Source organism: Anopheles coustani, chromosome 2, assembly GCF_943734705.1.
Source record: "Anopheles coustani chromosome 2, idAnoCousDA_361_x.2, whole genome shotgun sequence".
NCBI lineage: Eukaryota > Metazoa > Arthropoda > Insecta > Diptera > Culicidae > Anopheles > Anopheles coustani.
Window position 1 is genome coordinate 27,764,281 of NC_071289.1, and position 19,493 is coordinate 27,783,773.

Consider the following 19,493-nt stretch of genomic DNA (forward strand, 5'->3'; position numbering starts at 1 on the left):
GGCTGGCTTGCTCCCTCCCCACCCCGTCTTAAGCGTCGATGCAGTTAGGCAGGCTAAGCTCTCGCGCCTTCTGCGGACTGTTCTGCGGTGGCAGATAAAAATTGTACGATAAAATTTCAAGCCTCTCGGACTGTCCCTTACCCCGTACCCACCACCTTGTTAAGACCGTTCATAATCGTGGAAATGTCTTGCCCCGTCGTCTTCGTCGTCCTTATTTCTTCACAAGAATTTATGCTGCTGTAGTTTGGTTCTTCAAACGGGGCGCAGAGAGGGGGCAAAAAAGGGGAGCGAACAATTTGACTGCAGATCGCACAGAAACGAATTCGGTTTCGCGAGGCAAAACCCCGAAGCGCCCGATTCGAACAAGTCTTAATTTGCCTGCCAACTGCCCTCGGCCGGCGGCGATGCTTCATCTTGCCTCTGCAGGCCCATTAGAACTTCGCACCAGCGTCCGAAAGAAGGGCGAAACCCAGCCCGAAAACAGCGGGATATGGGGGGGCAGGGCACCAGGGGATGGAAAAGCGAAAGAAAAGCGGAAAAAACACCGAACAAATCTTTTCGCAATTTACACTTTCCGCATCGTCATAAATTTCGCGCGCCTCGAAGATTCTCCAACCAATGCTCCCCTTGTCCGTGTCCCCGCTTTGGCCGGGCGAGGAAGGGGGCTGAACCCATCGTCACCGCCACCACTTTACAACCCGTTTGCTACCCCCCCTCACCCACCTGTTCCACACCGCAGCCATATTTACAAAAATATTATGATAGCAATAAAATTTTATGTTCTTCCTCCGCGCGCGCGCGCGCTCGAACTCTCGAACGTCGTCCTGGAAGATGACCGTCCCGTGGCCACACGAGACACTGACCGAGATCCCGACACCGGTGTCCATCGACGGGGTCCTTCGTTAGAGCCCCTCCCTCCCCTGTGGCGGCCATGCCAAGCGGAATCGAAGGGCGAAAAAATGCCAATACATTTTGCTTCGTCAAAGTATCAATTACTGGCGAGAATGGAGGGAGGGGTAGGAGCGCCGGTACTCCGGGGGTGCAGTTTTACAACGCGGCGTCTCGTTCGTGTTTTCGAACGTGCATCGCGGGTCGATTGATTTACGGAGACAACCAGCTGCTTCGCTCGTCTAGATGCTCCGCGCTTCCAACGCGCTTCCAGAGGTCGCGAAGGGTACATTCATTATCATTGCTGTTATTGTTTCTATTTCGCCCCAGCGTGATATGATGGGTTTTTGGGAGCAGCAGACTAGGGGGCCCGTAGCCCCGAAAGATTACCGTCTTCTTCTTCTCGCGTTTCGATCCCGTTTGAATCATTCGAATCCGTTCCTCCAACACCAACCGCTTGCTCTTTTCGAGTTCGGTTGGTTTCGGTTTTCCCAACCCTCTGCGTGCTGCGGAAGGGTACGGGGTCGGGTTTGGTTGTTGATTTTTGCGCAAGAAGTTCTGTAATGTTTATATTTTCCTCCCGTCCAACACCCCACCCGGCGATCGAACTGCGTCAAGGAGGAGGGAGTAATTTGAGCAGTTTAAACTGCTCCTGCACTCGTTCCCTCGAAAACTCGAATGCAGTGACCTGCTTCTAATGGGCTGTTTACGCCGGCCCCGTAGTCCCTCCGTGCGCGTGTGTGTGTGTGAAATACGTCTGCTCCTCTCTGGGAAACCTTTTTAGCGCGCCCGGGTGTAAAATGTATAATTTATTCATTTCGGTTACGGTTGCATTAATCATTTTGTGATGGAAGAAACTGGGTTCGAATAGAGGAGTTCATCTCACACGAGAGCCGTTCCGAGGTTCCGGACCCACGAGCGCCTTTCCGATGGCTTTATTTATAGCTGCACATATCGGAAGGCATTCGTTCGGAGGCCGCCCGCGTGTTGTTGCATCTTCATCCTCGGGATCCATCCGTCTTTTGCGTGGAAATGCAGCTCGTTCGCACCGCGTTCCGTTATCCGGCGAGGTTCGCCCCCAGAGGGCGCACTCTGTGATATCTGTAATAAATTAAATTTAATATTATGTTATCTGACCTTTCGCCCCTTCGTGCCCCTCCCAAGGGATCCCAGTTCGCACTTTGGTGTGCCCCCCTTTGAAGTGATTCGTAGTCCGCGTGTTGCACTTTCGAACTAATAAAAGGTAAATTAATAATAAACCTTAAGTAAACCTACTCCAGTATCAGTGATCCCTTTTTGGCTTAGCAGGAGTTTTCGGGTTGGTATTTGTTTTCCGTACACTCTACTGGCCAAACGTTATCTTGCTCGTGGAATAATAAAAAAAACGATGAAACAGTCTGTAGTGGATTACAAAGAACGAAGCGGAGAAACATGCGCCAGTAATTCCACTATCAGAGTCCCACTGGGAGCTGCGGATTCTCTTTGCACGTTCGTGCTTCGCTGCACTCAAGACTTTCGGGCGTAAAGAGTAAAAGAAAAATCTCATCCCAGAAGTCGACGACAAATTCGGTTGGTTTGTTGCAGTTTTTTTCCGTTCGGGAAGGTACAACAAAGATGCGCACGCGCGCTCGCGGTCCTTGTGCATCTTCCAAACGGCGCACGATCGGTGATCTTTTTCAAAGACCACTTTTATGCTCCCAAATCCCTCGTGCCGCAGCTCGCTGGGGTTGCGAACCCATTCATCTCGCGCCGATAACACCAGCGAGAAGAGGCTTCAATTGATTCATTTGACTCGGAACGATTCGGAAAGTTCGAATCCGTCGACCTCCAACTGCGGCTATGAAGACTGTAAGAATCCCGCCGAGTCCGTTCTGTTTTGTGGGGGATTTCACGAGACGACAATCGTGCGTTCGCTTGAACGGCGACGTTCCCATGGCGTGTGGTTGTCGATTTCTGGCCTGGCTTCCTTTCATCGAATATCTCTGAGGACGGCGGTGGAGGTACTGAGGGTCAGTCTTGAGGGGCATGGGCTCACGATTAAGGCTGAGTGAATAGGAGCGACTTACTTACAGCGTTTGCGATTTTTAATAACTTTTGCAATATATCAAAATTTAATTTACGAAATGACAATTCACGACATGGTGCTCCCACCGGAGGACCGCAGTCTCTTTCCCGGTTGGAGTTCGTGCCACCACCACTCCATGTTTCATATTATGCTCGTCCTCATCGGGAGTTTCGGAGCAATCCACAGACATTATTCCTGCTGAATCCTGCAGGAGACACGAAAGTCATGAACTTTTGTTACCGGCACCGGTACTGAAAGCGACGTTTCGTAAGTCGGTCTTCTCCCGCACCTTTTGATGCAATCGTGCCCTTGGGAAACGGAGTGAACGTTCAAAGTGGACGAACACAGACAGCACAAAAAAAGAGAAAAACATTCTTCTCTGGCGGCATTGCTTCCAATTTCTCGGCAAAGCGCAGGCGAAAGCAGAGAGACACCGAGTAATTGTTTTACTTCCACGTAGAACAGCGTCCGATTAGTTCCACTATATCTGGATATTGCAAACAGTTCTAGAATGCACGTGATGTCGCGGCTGGAGTGGAATCGACTGCATTCTTTTCTTTGGCGCTTCATTTCGAGGGCGTTTGTAATCGAACCAATGAAGCTCTATAATGGATCGAAATTGAAAGTCGAGAAGTTAATTGATTTTTTCCCCTGTCCGAGCTATTCTTAGGAGTTTTGTCTATTGGATAAACGTTCTAGCTTTTAGTTAAGATTTATTTTCGCAATCGTGCAAACAACGTTTAAAGTAACTATGTTGATTTTTGATGAATTCAATTCAAACTTTTTATTTAGTTTCGCAAAAATGAAATCACCTAAAATGCGGCCCGTCCAGTCGGTCGTCCTCCGGATAATTTACTGATATTTACTTCCAAACTACAATTATTTGTTTTCAAGATTTGATGCATGATTAACCACGCCATGGCGCGTGTCGAGGAGGAAACAGGGAAAAGCCAACCAGCGGCCGCGTTTGTAGAGAAATCGGCAAAGCCGTTGCTTTATTTAGTGGCCGTTCTCAAATTACTCCTAAAACGGTTCATCCGGTTGTTGGTTCGGCAAGCGGCGACGCCGGCGATGCACATAATGACCGTCTGGCGGAAATGAGTCAGCGCGCGCCGCAATGCACATGCAGTTGCTGCAGTAAGGCTTTCTTCTCCGGTGCATTCGTAAGTGCTACGACGCCAGATTTGGTGTACCAAACAAAAAAGAAGTAAACTACAGTGCATGTGCTTGACAGAAGCTGCTTGCGCATTACGCATTTGACATCCAATGGAGTTAAGAATATTTTAGAAATCCTCGAACCGGTATGAACCGGTTTATGTGACGTCATCGAGATGTAAACATTATCAGGAATGTAAGAGTGTATGTAAAGAATCGTAAAAAAAATACAATTCCTGACCACCTTTTTACATGGAGATGCACTAACACACTTGCAAAACGAGCAAGGTTGCGAACCGGTAATAACCGATTGCGATACTCTATGCACCTTGGGGGATCGATGTCCAGCGACACGCCTACTTCGTCGACTCAGGTGAATGGTTTACGCGAGAGGAAAAGAGAGAAGAGAGAACGCCATGTTCATACCTCTCTTCTATCGAAAAATAAATCGGATGGCGGGTTTTTGTAAACGTAGAAATATTTGGACGATTAAAAAAATACTGGTTGATAAAACCGACAAAAATGAATGTTTTACAATTGGAAACAGTTTCAAAAGATTTTTATCATTCGGTTAAATTTAAATCTGTCCCTGTTTAATTTGTAACTTTTCAACTAAATCTACTGTGGTTCAGTGTCTATGCGCAATCAGCTTTCAGGATCAAAAACGCTTGATAATATTTTATGCTGGTATGCTGTCGATCGAATGGTGATAAAGCAGTTGCACCGTTCGTTTACCATGCCCTCCTCTTTACCGAGATTTTTTTATCGCCTTGCGCTTTGAGGCCCAAAGATTGTCAGATCTAAGCAGGCTCATTAATGCGCAGTCACATACGAGATGACTTGCAGCCAGCATCTCCAGCGGTTTGTCAGCGATCGAATCTACGAATAGAACTTAGAAAAGGTAGAAGACGAAAACCCCTTCGACATCTGTAGAAATTGTGCCCGTTCGGGGGACCCGTTTTTCGGGATACGTTCCGTTTGGCCCAGGACGACCAGAGGGCCCTGATTCGATCTCCGACGGCAGCCTTTCGCCAGCCGATCACCGACTTGGCCGGCTGTTGCAGAGGCACATAAATTACGGAACTAGGCATATTTGCATATCAATTGGCGCTAGTCAGGCACACCGAACAGGACCTCCGTCCACAATCCGCGCCCAATTTGGGTCAGAAATTGCGGGTTGGGGCGGCTACTGTCGACCGCAATGAAGTTAATGTTGTCCACTCTCCGGAGTGCGCTCCCGGCTGGAACCAACATGGCACGAATTTCGAAGGGTTTCGCGTCCAAGATTGTTTGCCGAACGGTGTCGGTTTTCGTGACGAGTTTCCATGTCGAGGCACTCTAACCACCAACACCGTATCGGGTCGTACGCACCTCTCGAAACGTTAAATCACTTCGAACTTTCCTTCGGGCAGGAGCTGAAACGGGAGGGGACGTTTGCATTTACGTACCAAAACCCACCACGTGAAGGATAAGTTTGAGGATCTTTTAACAACAAGTGGTCAATTATTACACGCGGTCCTGTGGGTAGCACGGAAGCCTAGAGCCGCCATGCTTAGGGAGCATTTACAGGCGGCGTGGCGTGTCGCGAGAAAAATTACTTCCTACTCGAATGTGTTAGAACGAAACTTCTCCTTCTCGTTATTCGCTGTGTTACATCGATCTATATTGCAACCCAATTGTAACGCATTTTCACCCTTATTACTTCTATTTACTATATTCCTTTCTTTTTTTTCTTCGTTTCAGGTACGTTTAGGAACATTTATCCCAGACTTGAAAAAAGAGACGCAACGATGTGGTATGTTTATGTTTTGTTTATTTTCTTGTTTGATTTTCTCGTAACGTAACACTTTTCTATTATTTTTAAGAGTTCTATTTTATCTTACGCTCCGTATTTTGACATACGTAGTATCTACTTTTTATAGCCATGGGACCTAACCAACGCCGGAAGTTCTACGGTTAATATGGCTTCCAAAAATAGACCATAATCAGTAGTGTTCGATGGAAATATATTTTGTCACGTGTAACTTCCTATTCACTTTATTTTTACCTGGATCATCCAATACCAATTTAGATACCTTCTCACCGAGGAAATGGTGAATAATTAATGGTACCAAAAATATCCTATATCTAAATAGATGCATTGTGTAGGTGTGTCCCAGAGGAAGCTTTCTTCGGAGGAACAACTTAAGTAAGCAGCCGTTTCCAAAAATAACTCGAAAGTTACGACACTCACGCTCAACTTTTCTACACAAGCCTTAAGCATAGCGGAACGCCGAGTGATAAAATGATCATGCCAACAGTGTTGCAAATTTATTTATTTACATTGTAACGAAAGCGTCCCCGGAGGGTTGGTTATTTTTGCTCTTCTCGGGAGCATGTAAAGGAGGCAGGTTGTTCAACTGGGTTGCCCAGAGGGGGGTGATTTAGAACGTTGTTTCGTTCCTGAAATAGTGTGGGGCAATGTGAGACACAATGAGAGAAGCGATACGGAAACAGGTTGCAGCTGGTACGCGATACGATAAGGAATGAACGATGGTGTATCGTTCGCAATGCTTCTAATTGTATTAAATACTTTAACGCTGTCACCAGTGCATCCTGTACACACTTTTCTCCAGGTGATTTGCTGAGAAGCAAAACGGAATATGAGACTTCCAAACACCGTTCCAAAGGGGTGAGTTAATTCAACTAACCAACGTGCGCCAGTAATTATGGTTCAGCAAAATTTTTGGTGTATTTGTGTTTGCCATTATTTTTTCCGTTCCGGATCCTGCACTTCCAAAATGAGGCGCCTCAAGAAGTTATTCCATATTCTTAACGAAAACACTCTCGCTACACCACCGTTTGGGGGCCGTTCTTGTCCGGGCGGCTCTTGCCTGGTGTGCTTGTGCTCGTCCTGCGAAATGATATCTTGTCACCAAAGGGGTAGTTGGTTCATGGTGCGCGCCTGGGAGGAAAATCGTCTCGAGACAGAAGCCTGCCACTGCTTGTTCACCCAACCCGACACGCTCCCCAAAGGCAGCCGGCATTATGAGGCAATGAAGAGTAATTATGTATGCATATGAGGCAAATTTTGCGCCCCACAAATGAAGCCATTTAATATTCAAAATGTTCACGGGCCAGAAATAGTGCACGTTCCGAGCACGGCCCGGGAACGCTTGTCTTCCGAAGCTCATTGATGAGTTTGCCACCGCTGGGAAAACAGCGAGGACCGGGGCGAAGGAACGTCCGGGGTGTGTGTGTGTGTATGTGTGTGGTATCAATTTGGTACGTTCAGTTCGCAAGGGAAGACTTAACCGGGGACGTCGTCGCGCTGCCTGATTATGACCTGATTTGAATCAGCAGAGCAAGCAGGAGCAAACATTCGAAACAATTCTCCACGCAATGAGGAGAGCGAACCCTTCGTCTTCGTTGACATCGTCGCACAAATGACTTCTTCCACTCGCTCCTCCTTAAAATACCTCCCTTTTCAGTTTCCCTCGGCGAATAATTAGCCCAGTATGTGTGGCGTTCCGGTATGTGTCGAGATCCTTATTTGAACGGGCGTTGTTTCGGTCCCGCAGGAACATCCTTTGAACGGGCTGCTCTCGCAACGGAGCGGCAGGTGGATGATTTGTTCATCCAGGCTAATTTCCGCTCGATTCTGCTTGGCTTTCGCGTGCCCGTTCGTTTACCTTCCGCAAGGATGAGTTCCGCTAGTATTTGTCTTCAAGATGTACATCGATACGTAGCCTCCCCTGTGTCCCGCTTTGTCGTTTTGCTTTGCAAAGGGGAACACACCGAAAGTTTTAACATCCTTCCCTCTCGTTTCCTAGTATTTGGAGAGTTAAACGTGGGGGAATTCTTAACTTCTTCAACATAAAACATAACAGCAATGTCTCTTTCGACGTGAACATCATCATCATTATCATCCTTACTATCAGTGCTTGTAGTTAGAAGTTTCTTAATCATTTGCAGACTGTTGGTCGAATCCGACGTTCAAATGAAGCAATCAGATGCTAAAGAGATGAGATTATAACCACAAATTGTTTTCTTCTTTGTGAACTTATCATTTTGATTTTCAATTTCCTTCTTTATGGGTATATTTTTATGTCATTACTTTTACTTTGAAAACGGAGTCAACTGTTTCAAACTCGTAAGTAATCTTTCTCCATTCGTTATGGAAACTCAAAATTGTGTTTTGTACAATTTTGTATCATTGGTTTATGCATTGCGTTGAACAACAAGCTTCTGGCCTTCGGGTCTAATTTCGCAATCAAAACTCCGTTTCGTCTCGTTTTACACTGCCCGATGTTGCTGCAAACTGATGATGGGAGTTGTTTTTTTTCGGTTTCCCCCGCTCCAGGCTCTCAACATTCCCGACCGCAGATCGGGAACATAAATTCAACATAATTTGAATAATTCGGGTGCAACACCACCGCGAGCGGGAAGAGAAGGGCACTGGTAGCCTTCGGACAAGCAAGCAACTGAAAACAAATCCCGATTGCAAAGGGGAAACCAACCGGAGTGTGCAGATCTAACAAGGCAGAAGCGGATCGGCGGTGGTAATCGGATTGCTTCGACGAATCGATTAAGAACCTTGTTTTCACATTCCACGGTGTGGTGGTGGGGGGTATGCACGGTAAGGTAGGATCACAAGTTTGGTGTTTTGAGGTCTGCATACTTGAAAGTCCTACCCAAAACGCCGGCGCCAACACTGCGCCCGGTCGAGTTTTCCTTCCACCTTATCCTCCTACGACTCTTCTAATCCAGTAATTTGTATCGGAGCTACCGAAAAGTGGTACCCTCTGATGTAAAACAAAGCGTTTCAGAGGATGAAATATTTGGGTTTTCTTTTTATCGCTTGTGTGGAACACCTCGAAGGGCGGGAAATGCGTGCCGCGCGGTACCAAAGAGGATTCCCAAAGTCATGCTCACCCAGCACGGGGTAAACATGTGCCAAAACGGTTCAGAAATCGGGCCGAAGATCGCAAGACCGCAGCCTTCGATCGGATGGTTTATTGCGCTCGGCACGAACAGTTCTCAGCGGATCCGCGGGAATCGTGCTGCGTTGCCCGTTCTTGAGATGGGATCTCCCACCCCACCCAGTGCCCCACGCGATAATGTGAAGTGACCTTGCCGAGAGCGATGAATTTGTTGAAAAATGCGAAAGAGAACAGGATCAAACCCGAGAGGGAAATGTTTTATGTTTCATGTATTTGAGGTTGTTGTTTGCATAGTGTGAGTGCCCAGCATGCGTGCCCCTCTTCCTCCAACCCCCTACGCACGTGGTGGCGTGGGGTTAAATCGGTTCGGGATTTTCATGCTAGCAACCCCCCTCGGGAGCATAAGGGCGACACATGCTGGGCGCTATGGGCTCTCGTAACTCTGGTCCAATTGAAATCCGCCTTTCATCGGAACTCCCGCACGCACGCACGAACGGCCGCCGGTGCGTGTGCATGCTGCATTCGAGACGGCCGACACAATGACACACAACAATGCATCCGGCGCACTCGAGAGTACAATACCGTCGTCTGCACGGCGACGACACGACTTCGATTGCATATTTTTGCCCGACCGCGCGAGAAAGCGAGACCGGAAGAGAGACGCAAGTGAGAGACCGCGATTGGCAGCCCACCCTCCCCTCCCCCCCTCCGCATCCATCCCGCCCGAAATGCAATGATGCACACACCGCGCGCAGCAAACAATGCAACGAAATTTATGGGCCCAAAATTAAACCCGCGCGCGCAATCCCGTTTCTCTTTCCCTCGTGCGCGCTCCACTGCTGCACGCTACCATATTGGGAGCACGTCCTCAGGTGGTGAATGGCGGGAACACAGACACGCACAGGGGAAAGGAGGCACGGAGAACGGGGCGCCACTGATGAAGACGAGAATTTAATTTACCCAATCACAAGTTATTGTAATTTTAATGCAAGTGATTTCGTGTGCGAAAAGGGGCGTGCTTTTCGAGGGGAGAGTTTTCCACCCGCGTCTGTATCTCGTCCTGTGATTTCATTTATGTGCGTGTGTGTGTGTGTGTGTGTGTTTTTTTTTTCGTTGGCTCCACGGGGATTGCACTTTTGGGAATGCAATTTCGAACCGATGGTGTCGAAACTTTCATGCACAAATTTGATGCCGATTCGATTGGGAAGGGCTTCGTCGTAGTTGTGCTTCGGCTGGTGTACGTTGAAAGGACCCTCATCATTGGCAAACTTCCGACTCCACTTTCCCTCCTCCCCCCTCCTGCTTCCTCGAGGGGAAAACCGATCCCGTGGGGAGTATGGGGCATAATTTGCGCAAGCGAATTGAAACATCATGTCATTATGTTGATGTAAAATGTCCTCCTCGCGAGACCCGTCCCGAAGTGTGTGTGTGTGTGTGAGAAGGGATACTTTAAGGAGGGCTGGTGGGGGGAGGAATGGTAAATCGACATCACCAAGCGTGTTGTTGTGTGTGCCTTTGTTGATGGAAAACGGTGGCGCTCTACAAGCTGGTGGCGTTGGTGCCACATGACAATGCCCTGCGGTCAGCAAAGCGTGTGCACGTTTGTGTCTACCCTTTACCCCCACCCCGTCAACCCTCCCTCCCAACGTTTCGTTTGCGGACGCGTGCGACATTCAAGAGCGCAGCGCAAACACATTCCGGGCACCACCTTTTTCCGCATATGTTGCATCCTTGCCAGAAAAGAACGCGTAGAGGGCGGGGAGGTATTTACATACGCGGGGAAAAGGGAGAGAGGGGAAAGGACTCACGGCGGCTCGCACGGTCAAGCAGCTAAACTGGGGGGAAAATAGGCGGAAAACAACAAGTACGAATCGGTAGTGCAAGTGCCTAAAATAATAAGCGATGATTACGTTGATTACCATTGTATGTAAACCATCGACTCACTGGACGTGTGTATTGTGTATGTGTGTATTTGCGTGTGTGTGAATGAATGTGTGCTAGTTCCAGGCCCTATAGAACGTGGTCACTAGCATCGACCACAGGATTGATGTCACATAACGGGAACGAGATCCTCGCCGAGGTGCACAATTTTCCGCACCCGATTGGCATTCATGTTGTGGCTGTGTACGTGTGTGTGTATGTGTGTGCCTGGCTAAATGTATGCTTGAACACACCGCATGCCCTCAATTAATTTTACAGCGCCCATTATAATTTTATCATTGTTTTCTTTTACCATATACAGCGCGCTTCCAGTTTTACCGACATTCGTCGATTGAGATCTAATGATTTATCTACTTGTCTTTTTTACTTTTATTGTCTACTTTTTTAATGTTAGTACTGCTGGATTTTACTACTTTTTTTATCTTATTGCTAAATCACTTTCAGTTTCCTCAGTTTCGATGTCGAAATCAGTTTGCTTTTCAAATTCCAACAATTTTCCTTTTCTTTAACATTCATTTCGCTGAAAATGGTACGCCACTGTCCGGAGGGCATTTTTCGCCACGCCATTGGGAAACTTCGATCGTGTTGCCCACGGTACAGCTACCAATGTACTTTTAATAACTATAATATGCCACGTAAATCGGGCGTCCAGAACGGGTCATTCGCATCCGTCGGCCTCTCTTAGGGTCGGTCATCACACACACAAGTGGAAGGTGTCTGCCAGGAATCGTTACCTTTCGCAAAGGGGTTCTTTTTTTTGGGTTTTCTTTGGTTGATACCGACAATTGATTCTGCTTAAAACGTTCCACCGTATTAAAGGATGAATCAACGAGGGAATGGCAAACGGACCGGGGATGTGTTGCGTCGAGCGACGGATGGATAAACAGACAAGCGGAAATTTAATGATAGCTATATGATGGAGGTTTGACAACGAAGCGCCATGTTTTCTCCCTCTCGAAGGAGGCGAATACGAGCGATTGCGTTGGGAATAGTTGTTACCTGATGCGCCTCGTCCGGGGCGGGATAGGAAGGATATGGGGAGAGGAAGCGGGGGGCGTTTAGTGTGCGACCCTATATGATCGCTGCTGACGAATCGCCGCTGAGGCCGTGGACGACGACGACGGGACGTTGTTACATGTCCCGAAATGCAAATGTCTATTTATTTGAGCTACATTCTGAAGCGATGCACGCTGTGTGTAGTGTTCCCAAACCTAGTGTTTGTGTACGGGTCTATGTGTGTGCAGAACTAACAGACCCCCCTATAAGCATACACACACACTGGTGCACACGTGTGGGGCGGAAAGAAGGTGGTGGAGGTGAATATGCAAATAAGCGGGATATTCAATTATTGGATTTCTATGTAAATATTTCAATTTGGAATAATTATTATATGCAAATTAGGTGGGACTTTCCACGCCCGTCCACATCGGACTGACTGGCTGGACCTCTATCTCTTCTTTCCCCTCTGGTTAGGACAACTACCACCCGTCCACATGCCTCGTTCTCCCCCCCCCACCCTGCGCCGCCATTTCGCGGACAAGGATGCAAAAAAGAAGTAAACTCAATTCCCAAACCGGCGCGGGAAGGTGAGAAAGTGGTGGCTTTCTGTTTTTCTCTTCTAGCTTTTTTTTTATTCCCTTTGCCCATTGCACCTCGGACCTCGGGTGGTGTGCAGCGTAGCCCCGTATGTCACCGACATGTGCACATGTTCGCAATTGGCTGCCCTTTTGCCGTTTGGAAGCAGGTGACATATGGTTTGAAGCGCTGACCATTAGTGTGTGTCCGCGCTATCAAAGTTGCATTACACAAAAACCGTCACCCCTTTCTCGACCACAGCGGAGGGTTGATCTACCGCCATGTGCGTGTGTGTGTGTTTATGTGAACTAGATTTTTAGCGCGCGAACGGCGTGGAGGGAAGTTTTTAATTTGATGAGCCACAATAACATGCAAATCAAATTATCGACCGCGCAATCAAGCCGGGTGTTACACATAACAGCGCAGTCAACCCTACACCTACACACCCTGTACCTACTACTCCCTGCTCGACACCACTCGGGACTATGCACCACGAAGAGGCAGCTAAGCCTATTTGAACATTTTATTACCTTTCCCACTTAAAATGGAAAATCCGAACGGAAGGAGCCGATGGTTTTAAAACCCGCCGAAGAGAGTAGTGTGTCGTCTTTGTGATACATACAACGCGTAATCCCCACCAAAAGGGTGCCCGAGCACTGCTGACAGCGCACCGGCAAGTGTTGTGTGTCGATTGAAAATCCATGTCAACAAACATGGCGTCCCGGAGGCCCCCAATGTGGGACAAAGGCTTGCTAGGTGAAAAGGGAAGGCATCGATTTTATGGCATTTTATTTTTATTACTTACTAACTATTTTGGGTCCCCGCTTGGTGATGACCCGCTTTAAACTGATTCGTCTTTGGTTTTTGTCACCGTGAAGTGAAAGACCCTGCGAACCTTTCTTTCTGGTCGCGTTCGTTGAAGTGTGTTCTATTTCTCCAGCTCCTTCAACCCCAACTTCGTTGCCTAGTTTTATGGTCATACGCAAGCAAAACGGGGGAAAAAATAGACTTTTCGGTGATTCCGACGCGAGAAGAAAGCAGCAAAGGGGTGTCGGTTTCGGGATTGCTATGAAAATTAATAGTCGTGACTAATCATCGGCGCATTTTTATTAGTGTGTTTGCTCGCTGCTTGTCCTCGCTGGTGGGTGGGAAAGTTAGTGGAGGAAAGGAGAGGAGGTGGTTCCTTCCCGCCGAACTGGGTTTTGGGGATGGGGACATGGTGGGCCCTTCCGCCGACAACGCATTCCCGCCGTGTCTCAATTGTAGGGAAATTACACTTCAACTGTTAACGCGGGCGAGCGGTCGGTCTGCCTTGGGGTGGTGTGGGTGTTGTGAGTCTGTACGTTTACGCACCCCCTGGTTCGCGTATGTGTCTGTGTGTGTGTGTGTGTGTATATATATATGTAGTACACCAAACCAAAACCTATCATCATTGCTCGGAAACTCATGAATAACCATGATTCATCCAAATGGGCACCCGAAAGCTCGTACCGGTTCGGAATACTAATTCTCCTACACCATCACCACCACCAACACCCCTCCCTCTGTTCCGGCGAAATCCCGACGGTATCACCTGTGAGGGCGTCGTCCGGCGGTGTCCTAACGCACTCCTTTCCACGAAAACTCGCAGGAATATGGAAAAATAAGCAAGCAAGATGACGCGCCCAGACTGACGGTAGTAAATGTTGCCAATGAACGCACTGTTGCGAAGGTTAGAGATAGAGAGAGAGAGATAGAGAGAGATAGAGAGAAATCTAAACAAACGGATTCCGCTCGCTCTTTGATTGTAGAACCAACCGCTCGAGTGAATGTAGCCAAGTAAATTAGAATCGTTACGCACAACAGTCGGAAAAACCTGACGAATGTTGGGCTAAAGTGTTTTCCCTTCGAAACGTAATTGGCCCAATATTGTAAATGGCCCTTTCGATGCATCGTTGTGCATCGGGGTCACATCCGAATCCATCCGTTCCCCCCGTTGATGGCCCTTCAATTGTTTTATGCCAACTGTTGGTTGGCATCCGCGCAATCGAGTTGAGGACGTGTTTGTAAATAAATGCCGCTCGCTCCCGTCAACGCACACATTTCCTCACGCGAATGTTGGATGCCGCAAATGGGATGGAAATGGGTTGAAAAGGCTCGCAATCGAGGGCGCGCAATCCCTTTCGACAATAGGGACAATATGACCAATCTCACATCTCTCTTGAGCTCCCGGGGACGGTCAGCGGCGGCCATGTTTGTAAAATGGGGGGATTTCGATTGCTGTAACATACTGGTATTGAAGTCCAGAATTTTGGAGAGGACGCAATTTCACAGACGAAACGAAAATGTTCGATCATTTGACGCAGCTCGTTCAGGAAATTGTTTTCTACCAGCACAACTATCCATGCATCTGTGTGTGTGTGTATTTGTGTAAGGGAAATCAGACAGAAACGATCACTTGCCTCCTCCTGCTCCTTCAAACCCACCTTTTCGTCAAACTCACGCACATCAAAATCTGACGCAAAAGGGCAACGGGTTTTCTAGGCTTCTCGCTTCGGATGATTTGAAATTCAAATACCAAATTGTAAAATACCTTCAATGCAAGCGTGGGTGTTAAGCGGGGGGAACAGTGGTGGTGGTAGGCGGTGTATGCGTGATTTTTGTACCTACAGGATACGGGAAAGAAAGAGAGCTGACGAGTGATTGCTGCACGCCCGGCGATCATCGGGAGATGAGCAACAAATGGAAATAAAAGTTAACTCCAAAAAAGAAAAAAAAAACTAAAAAGAGGAAAAATACTTTTTATTGCCAATATGTGACATGCATAAGTAAGTGCACTTCCCCCCCCCCACCGGCGGTAGCTACATATTTTTCATTACGCCCCAAAACCGCGCGCCCATCGCCCATTTTATGTTTCATTTTGTTTTCGACTGGACGCGAACGAACGGGGACGCATGGTCGCTGATGAGCGGTTCGTTCCTTCTGGGTTTATTCGAGTATTTACCTTTTTCTACACCCCGCTCGAAAGGGGATTTCAACACCCCCGTTCCTTCTGGGTTTGTTCGAGTATTTACCTTTTTCTAAACTCTGTTTCCAAAGGGGAATCCAACGCGATATGGCGCGCAAATCTATTTTGGTTCGTCATGCTTTTTATTGAGGCTAACGCTAAGCGTTTGAACTAACTGGATGTAAATGGCCTAAAAGCCTCAATCAGTATGTGTCCTATTTTTATCGTATTCTTTAGCAGACGATAGGTAACTTGTGAACGAAAAAGTAATGGGGGTGATACAGGATTTGTGAAATGATAATATTTCTATACGACGCCTTTTTAATTTTTGGACTAATTTGTAAGAAGAAACTAACTCCAAAATTATGTTGTTATCAGATTTTTCGTCAGAAATTCTTGTTGTGATCTTGGATCTTTTTCACACATTTAGAAATTTAACAAGTTCTAAAACCAATTCAACATACCTCTCAGAAGTGCTGTTTGTTTCAGCATCTTTAAAAAAAAGAGCTAATAGTTCAGAAACGACGACAAACGTTAATTTCATTAGGAAAAAGTGTCGAATTTGTTTCCAAAGTTGTTAACAAATCTGTTAGATCAAGTGCGCCATCCACTGCCGGCAGTTAGAAGACAAGAAGCTGACAAGACATTCAAGATCCACATTACGTGGAGTGCGTTAAACGAAGTGAAGTGTGAAAAAAATCAACGTTTCACTTATCTCGAACACTTGTCGCTTGCCGGTCCTCGTGTTTCCTTTTTTGGATGGCAATTGTTTACGATGCTAATTTATGACCCTTCTGCCACCGCACCGAGCCGAGAATCAACTGAAATCTGACAAAGTGTACCACTAGTGTTGGTTTTCGGGGGCCCTCGCTTCCGCAGTTATCCTATTTTCCTCTTCGCTTCTAATGTGCATGGTGCGTACATAAACGATGGAGATCGCATAGCGCGCGTAGTAGGCGGAGGGACATTAAATGTTTGTTTTGTGTTTCATTTCATTCGACTTCGCCTCCTCCCTCCCGGCCGGAATGGGCCTCTTCGGGCCGAGGGAGGTTAGTTTTTATGGGTTCTTTGTTTTATTTTAAGTTTTTTCTTGCTGTTTGTCCCGATTTGTCGCGAAGAGTACTTTTTTTCGGAGATCGCTGTGCGTTTTATTTTGTGCTCAACTGTTTCGTCCCGTCATTTGGGAATGTATGGTTGTACTTGTGTTTAATTTTGGTTTTGTTGTTCAACCATTTTCTCGGTCAAACCCGTCCGGTTCGGTTCGAACTCCTACGCCACCGGAACATCTCGCGCCGCTTGATGTCGTTTTATTACGCATTCAGCCAACGTTGCGCCATCGTGTTTGAGTGCGCATTGTCGGCGGGCTCGCTGCGTCTCATATCGTGCGGCGGTGATCTTTATGCTACCGATGGCTCCCGTGCGCGCAGAAGCCGCAGAGCTCGTCAAAATCTCGACACCGGCCGATCGAATCTCGTGATGTGTCACTCGACGCCGGATCTCCACTGTCCCACCTCCCACTCCGCCTCCACGGTCGCCAGTTATCCTGTTTTCGATGGTAGTTAAATCCTACGGTAATATTCAAATGGGCACTGCCTGGTTTGAAGGTGGAATTTCAATTAACCGCACACGGACCGATCCGTCAGTGGGTTGTTTGCTTCATTTTCATGCGTCTTTACGAGTTACGATCTCGCGCTTCCGTCGATCTGGAGAAAGCACCGAATCCTCCACGAACATGGTGACGATAACCCGGATTTTGGAAGGCAGTCGACAGATGAAGCGTTTCTAATGAAATATTCGTTGGAAGTGGCAATTCGCCACGGTTTATAAAAGTCCCCCTCTCCCCTTTGCCAGTCATAACGACCAATCTTCTCGCATACCCGACTGTGGTCTGCGGCGTAGTTCTCCGATACATTTCCCAAATCGGACGATTTTTCGCCCCACGTCGTCGTACAATTCACAACCACAACCAGCTTCTAATGAAACAATCAACTAATTACACATTCATTAGGGTTTGCTTTCACCACCGACATCATCCGAGCGCCAACTCCAAATGGGTCAGCCAGCACCCTCTCGGCATGGAAATCGGCTCCGTTAAGAACCTTCTTCTCTTTCCCTCTCTCCCTCGCACTGTCGAAGGCACAGTCCCATTTCTTAATCTTTCCCTGGCGCCATAGCTCTCCCTCCCGCTTTTCGGGTACCGAAATCATCCGGTAAACGTAAAGTTTATCGTAATAGGAAATATATTCAATTACAAATTGAAGCTAATTTCATTTGGCCGTTTCAAACGGGCGGCGGTCCCAAGAGGACCGGGTCGGCATCACGCCGCCACCACACACACACATACTCGGCCTGCCTGCAAACCACAACTAGTTTGGAAAATCGGGATTGTTGCGGTTCCCGTGCGTCCCGTTCCTAACTCGGTTGACGGTGGAAGGGAAATTTAAAACCTTAACCAAATTTCCACGTCCCTTCGGGCTTTCCGCCCGCCGGCCGTATGTTGCTTTGAACCGGAGTTCTGGTCGGGAAAATTAGCATGGAGGGTGTGTGCGGACAAAGTTAGTTGCCTTGGGTGTCGTTTGCGATAAAATTCAAATCTGATGGCAAAAATATTTACCCACCAGCCCTTTCGCTAGGACGACTCCTCTATTGAACCATTTTTTCCCCCATTCCCTCTTTTACTTATAGTTGAGTATTTTTCCCTACCCATTTTCCCTACCCAAACTGACCAAATGTGTCTCGGTGGTCTTTGCGGTGGGAAAATGGATGGAATTATCCGCCTTCCTGCCGTCGCGCTATGTTTCCCCTGGTGGAAAACCAACCACACCACTTCCATTCCGGTCCCCATTTCGTTCCACCCACCAAATGGAGGTAATGCTGTGGCACACTTACTTTTACCAGCGCGCAAAACGATCGGGAAACCAACCATACCGATGACCGATAGGGAAGTGTACATCTTGAATTCATTCATGTTTTCCTTCGTCCTGGGGTTTGAATATCGTTTCCCCCGGAATATCTTTAGCGTTCAGCTTTTTTCTTCCCCCTTTGGCTCAATCTACATAACTACGAGCCCTTTTTATGGTGACGTTAGTTCACCCCGCAGACCTGCGTGGATGGGCGAGTGGGTGGCAGTAATAATAAAGGCTAAAAATACCCGAGAGTGTATCCGCTTTCCGGTGGGCTATAATAAGAAATAACACTTACCGGTTCTGGTACGGTGTCTTCGTCTTCGGACGGCGCGGTGGGAAAATGGCAGCTTGCAAGAAATAACCCCCACCAGGGTGTGTGTGGAAAATGGTTGGAAATCAATTCGATCAGCCATACCGGGACCCCAGGATAGGGCAAGGATGCGTGAACATCCCAAATCGGACGGCAGATTATAGGGTGCTTGGTGCGATATTATTCTAACCCATTTTCTACCCCGAATTACGGCACTTCATCGCCCCCCGGGGGGTGGATGTTTCAAGTTCGCACCCAGATGGACATCCTTGCGGAAGCGTACCACCGGGCCAAGGCTTGCGAACGCTTGTTTTATGCAAAGCAAATTCGGAACGCGCGCGCCAGCCGAAGGTAAGCAAACGGAACACCACCGGAACAGAAATCAATTTCTCATGGTTTATTTAACGCATTAATCCGGCGGTAAAATAAATGTACTTCGCGATGCGAAAGGACTCGATTGCGTGTGGCAAAGGCGCTTGGCAGCGTACGGTTTAGGGGTTAGCTCTGTGTGTGTGTGTGTAGGATAGGAAATTAATTTCTCAACACCAACTCGCAGCTCGAGAATTCCGATCCGTCCTTAAAGTAACTCACCTCAACGTGCTAATAAGAAACGAAAAGAAATGTTTTCCTGCGCCCCGTATCAATTACAGGATCTGCTCGAGCCTCCCGTTCTCGGGGCTTTCCGCGAGCGCCCCCTCTCCGCTTTGTACGGATAATGAAGCGAACAAGTAATAGTTCGGATTGT

The 19,493-nt window shown here is 47.7% G+C and overlaps 1 protein-coding gene across 1 annotated transcript in view; it reads left to right on the plus strand.

Moving 5' to 3' along the window:
• Window positions 1-19,493, plus strand: part of LOC131265760 (aryl hydrocarbon receptor nuclear translocator homolog) — a 201,460-nt gene that overhangs the window by 49,064 nt on the left and 132,903 nt on the right. The window contains exon 3 of the mRNA XM_058268065.1: window positions 5,852-5,903. Within this exon, the coding sequence (XP_058124048.1) occupies window positions 5,899-5,903 (5 nt within the window). The 5' untranslated portion in view covers window positions 5,852-5,898. The remainder of the gene's footprint in view (window positions 1-5,851; window positions 5,904-19,493) is intronic.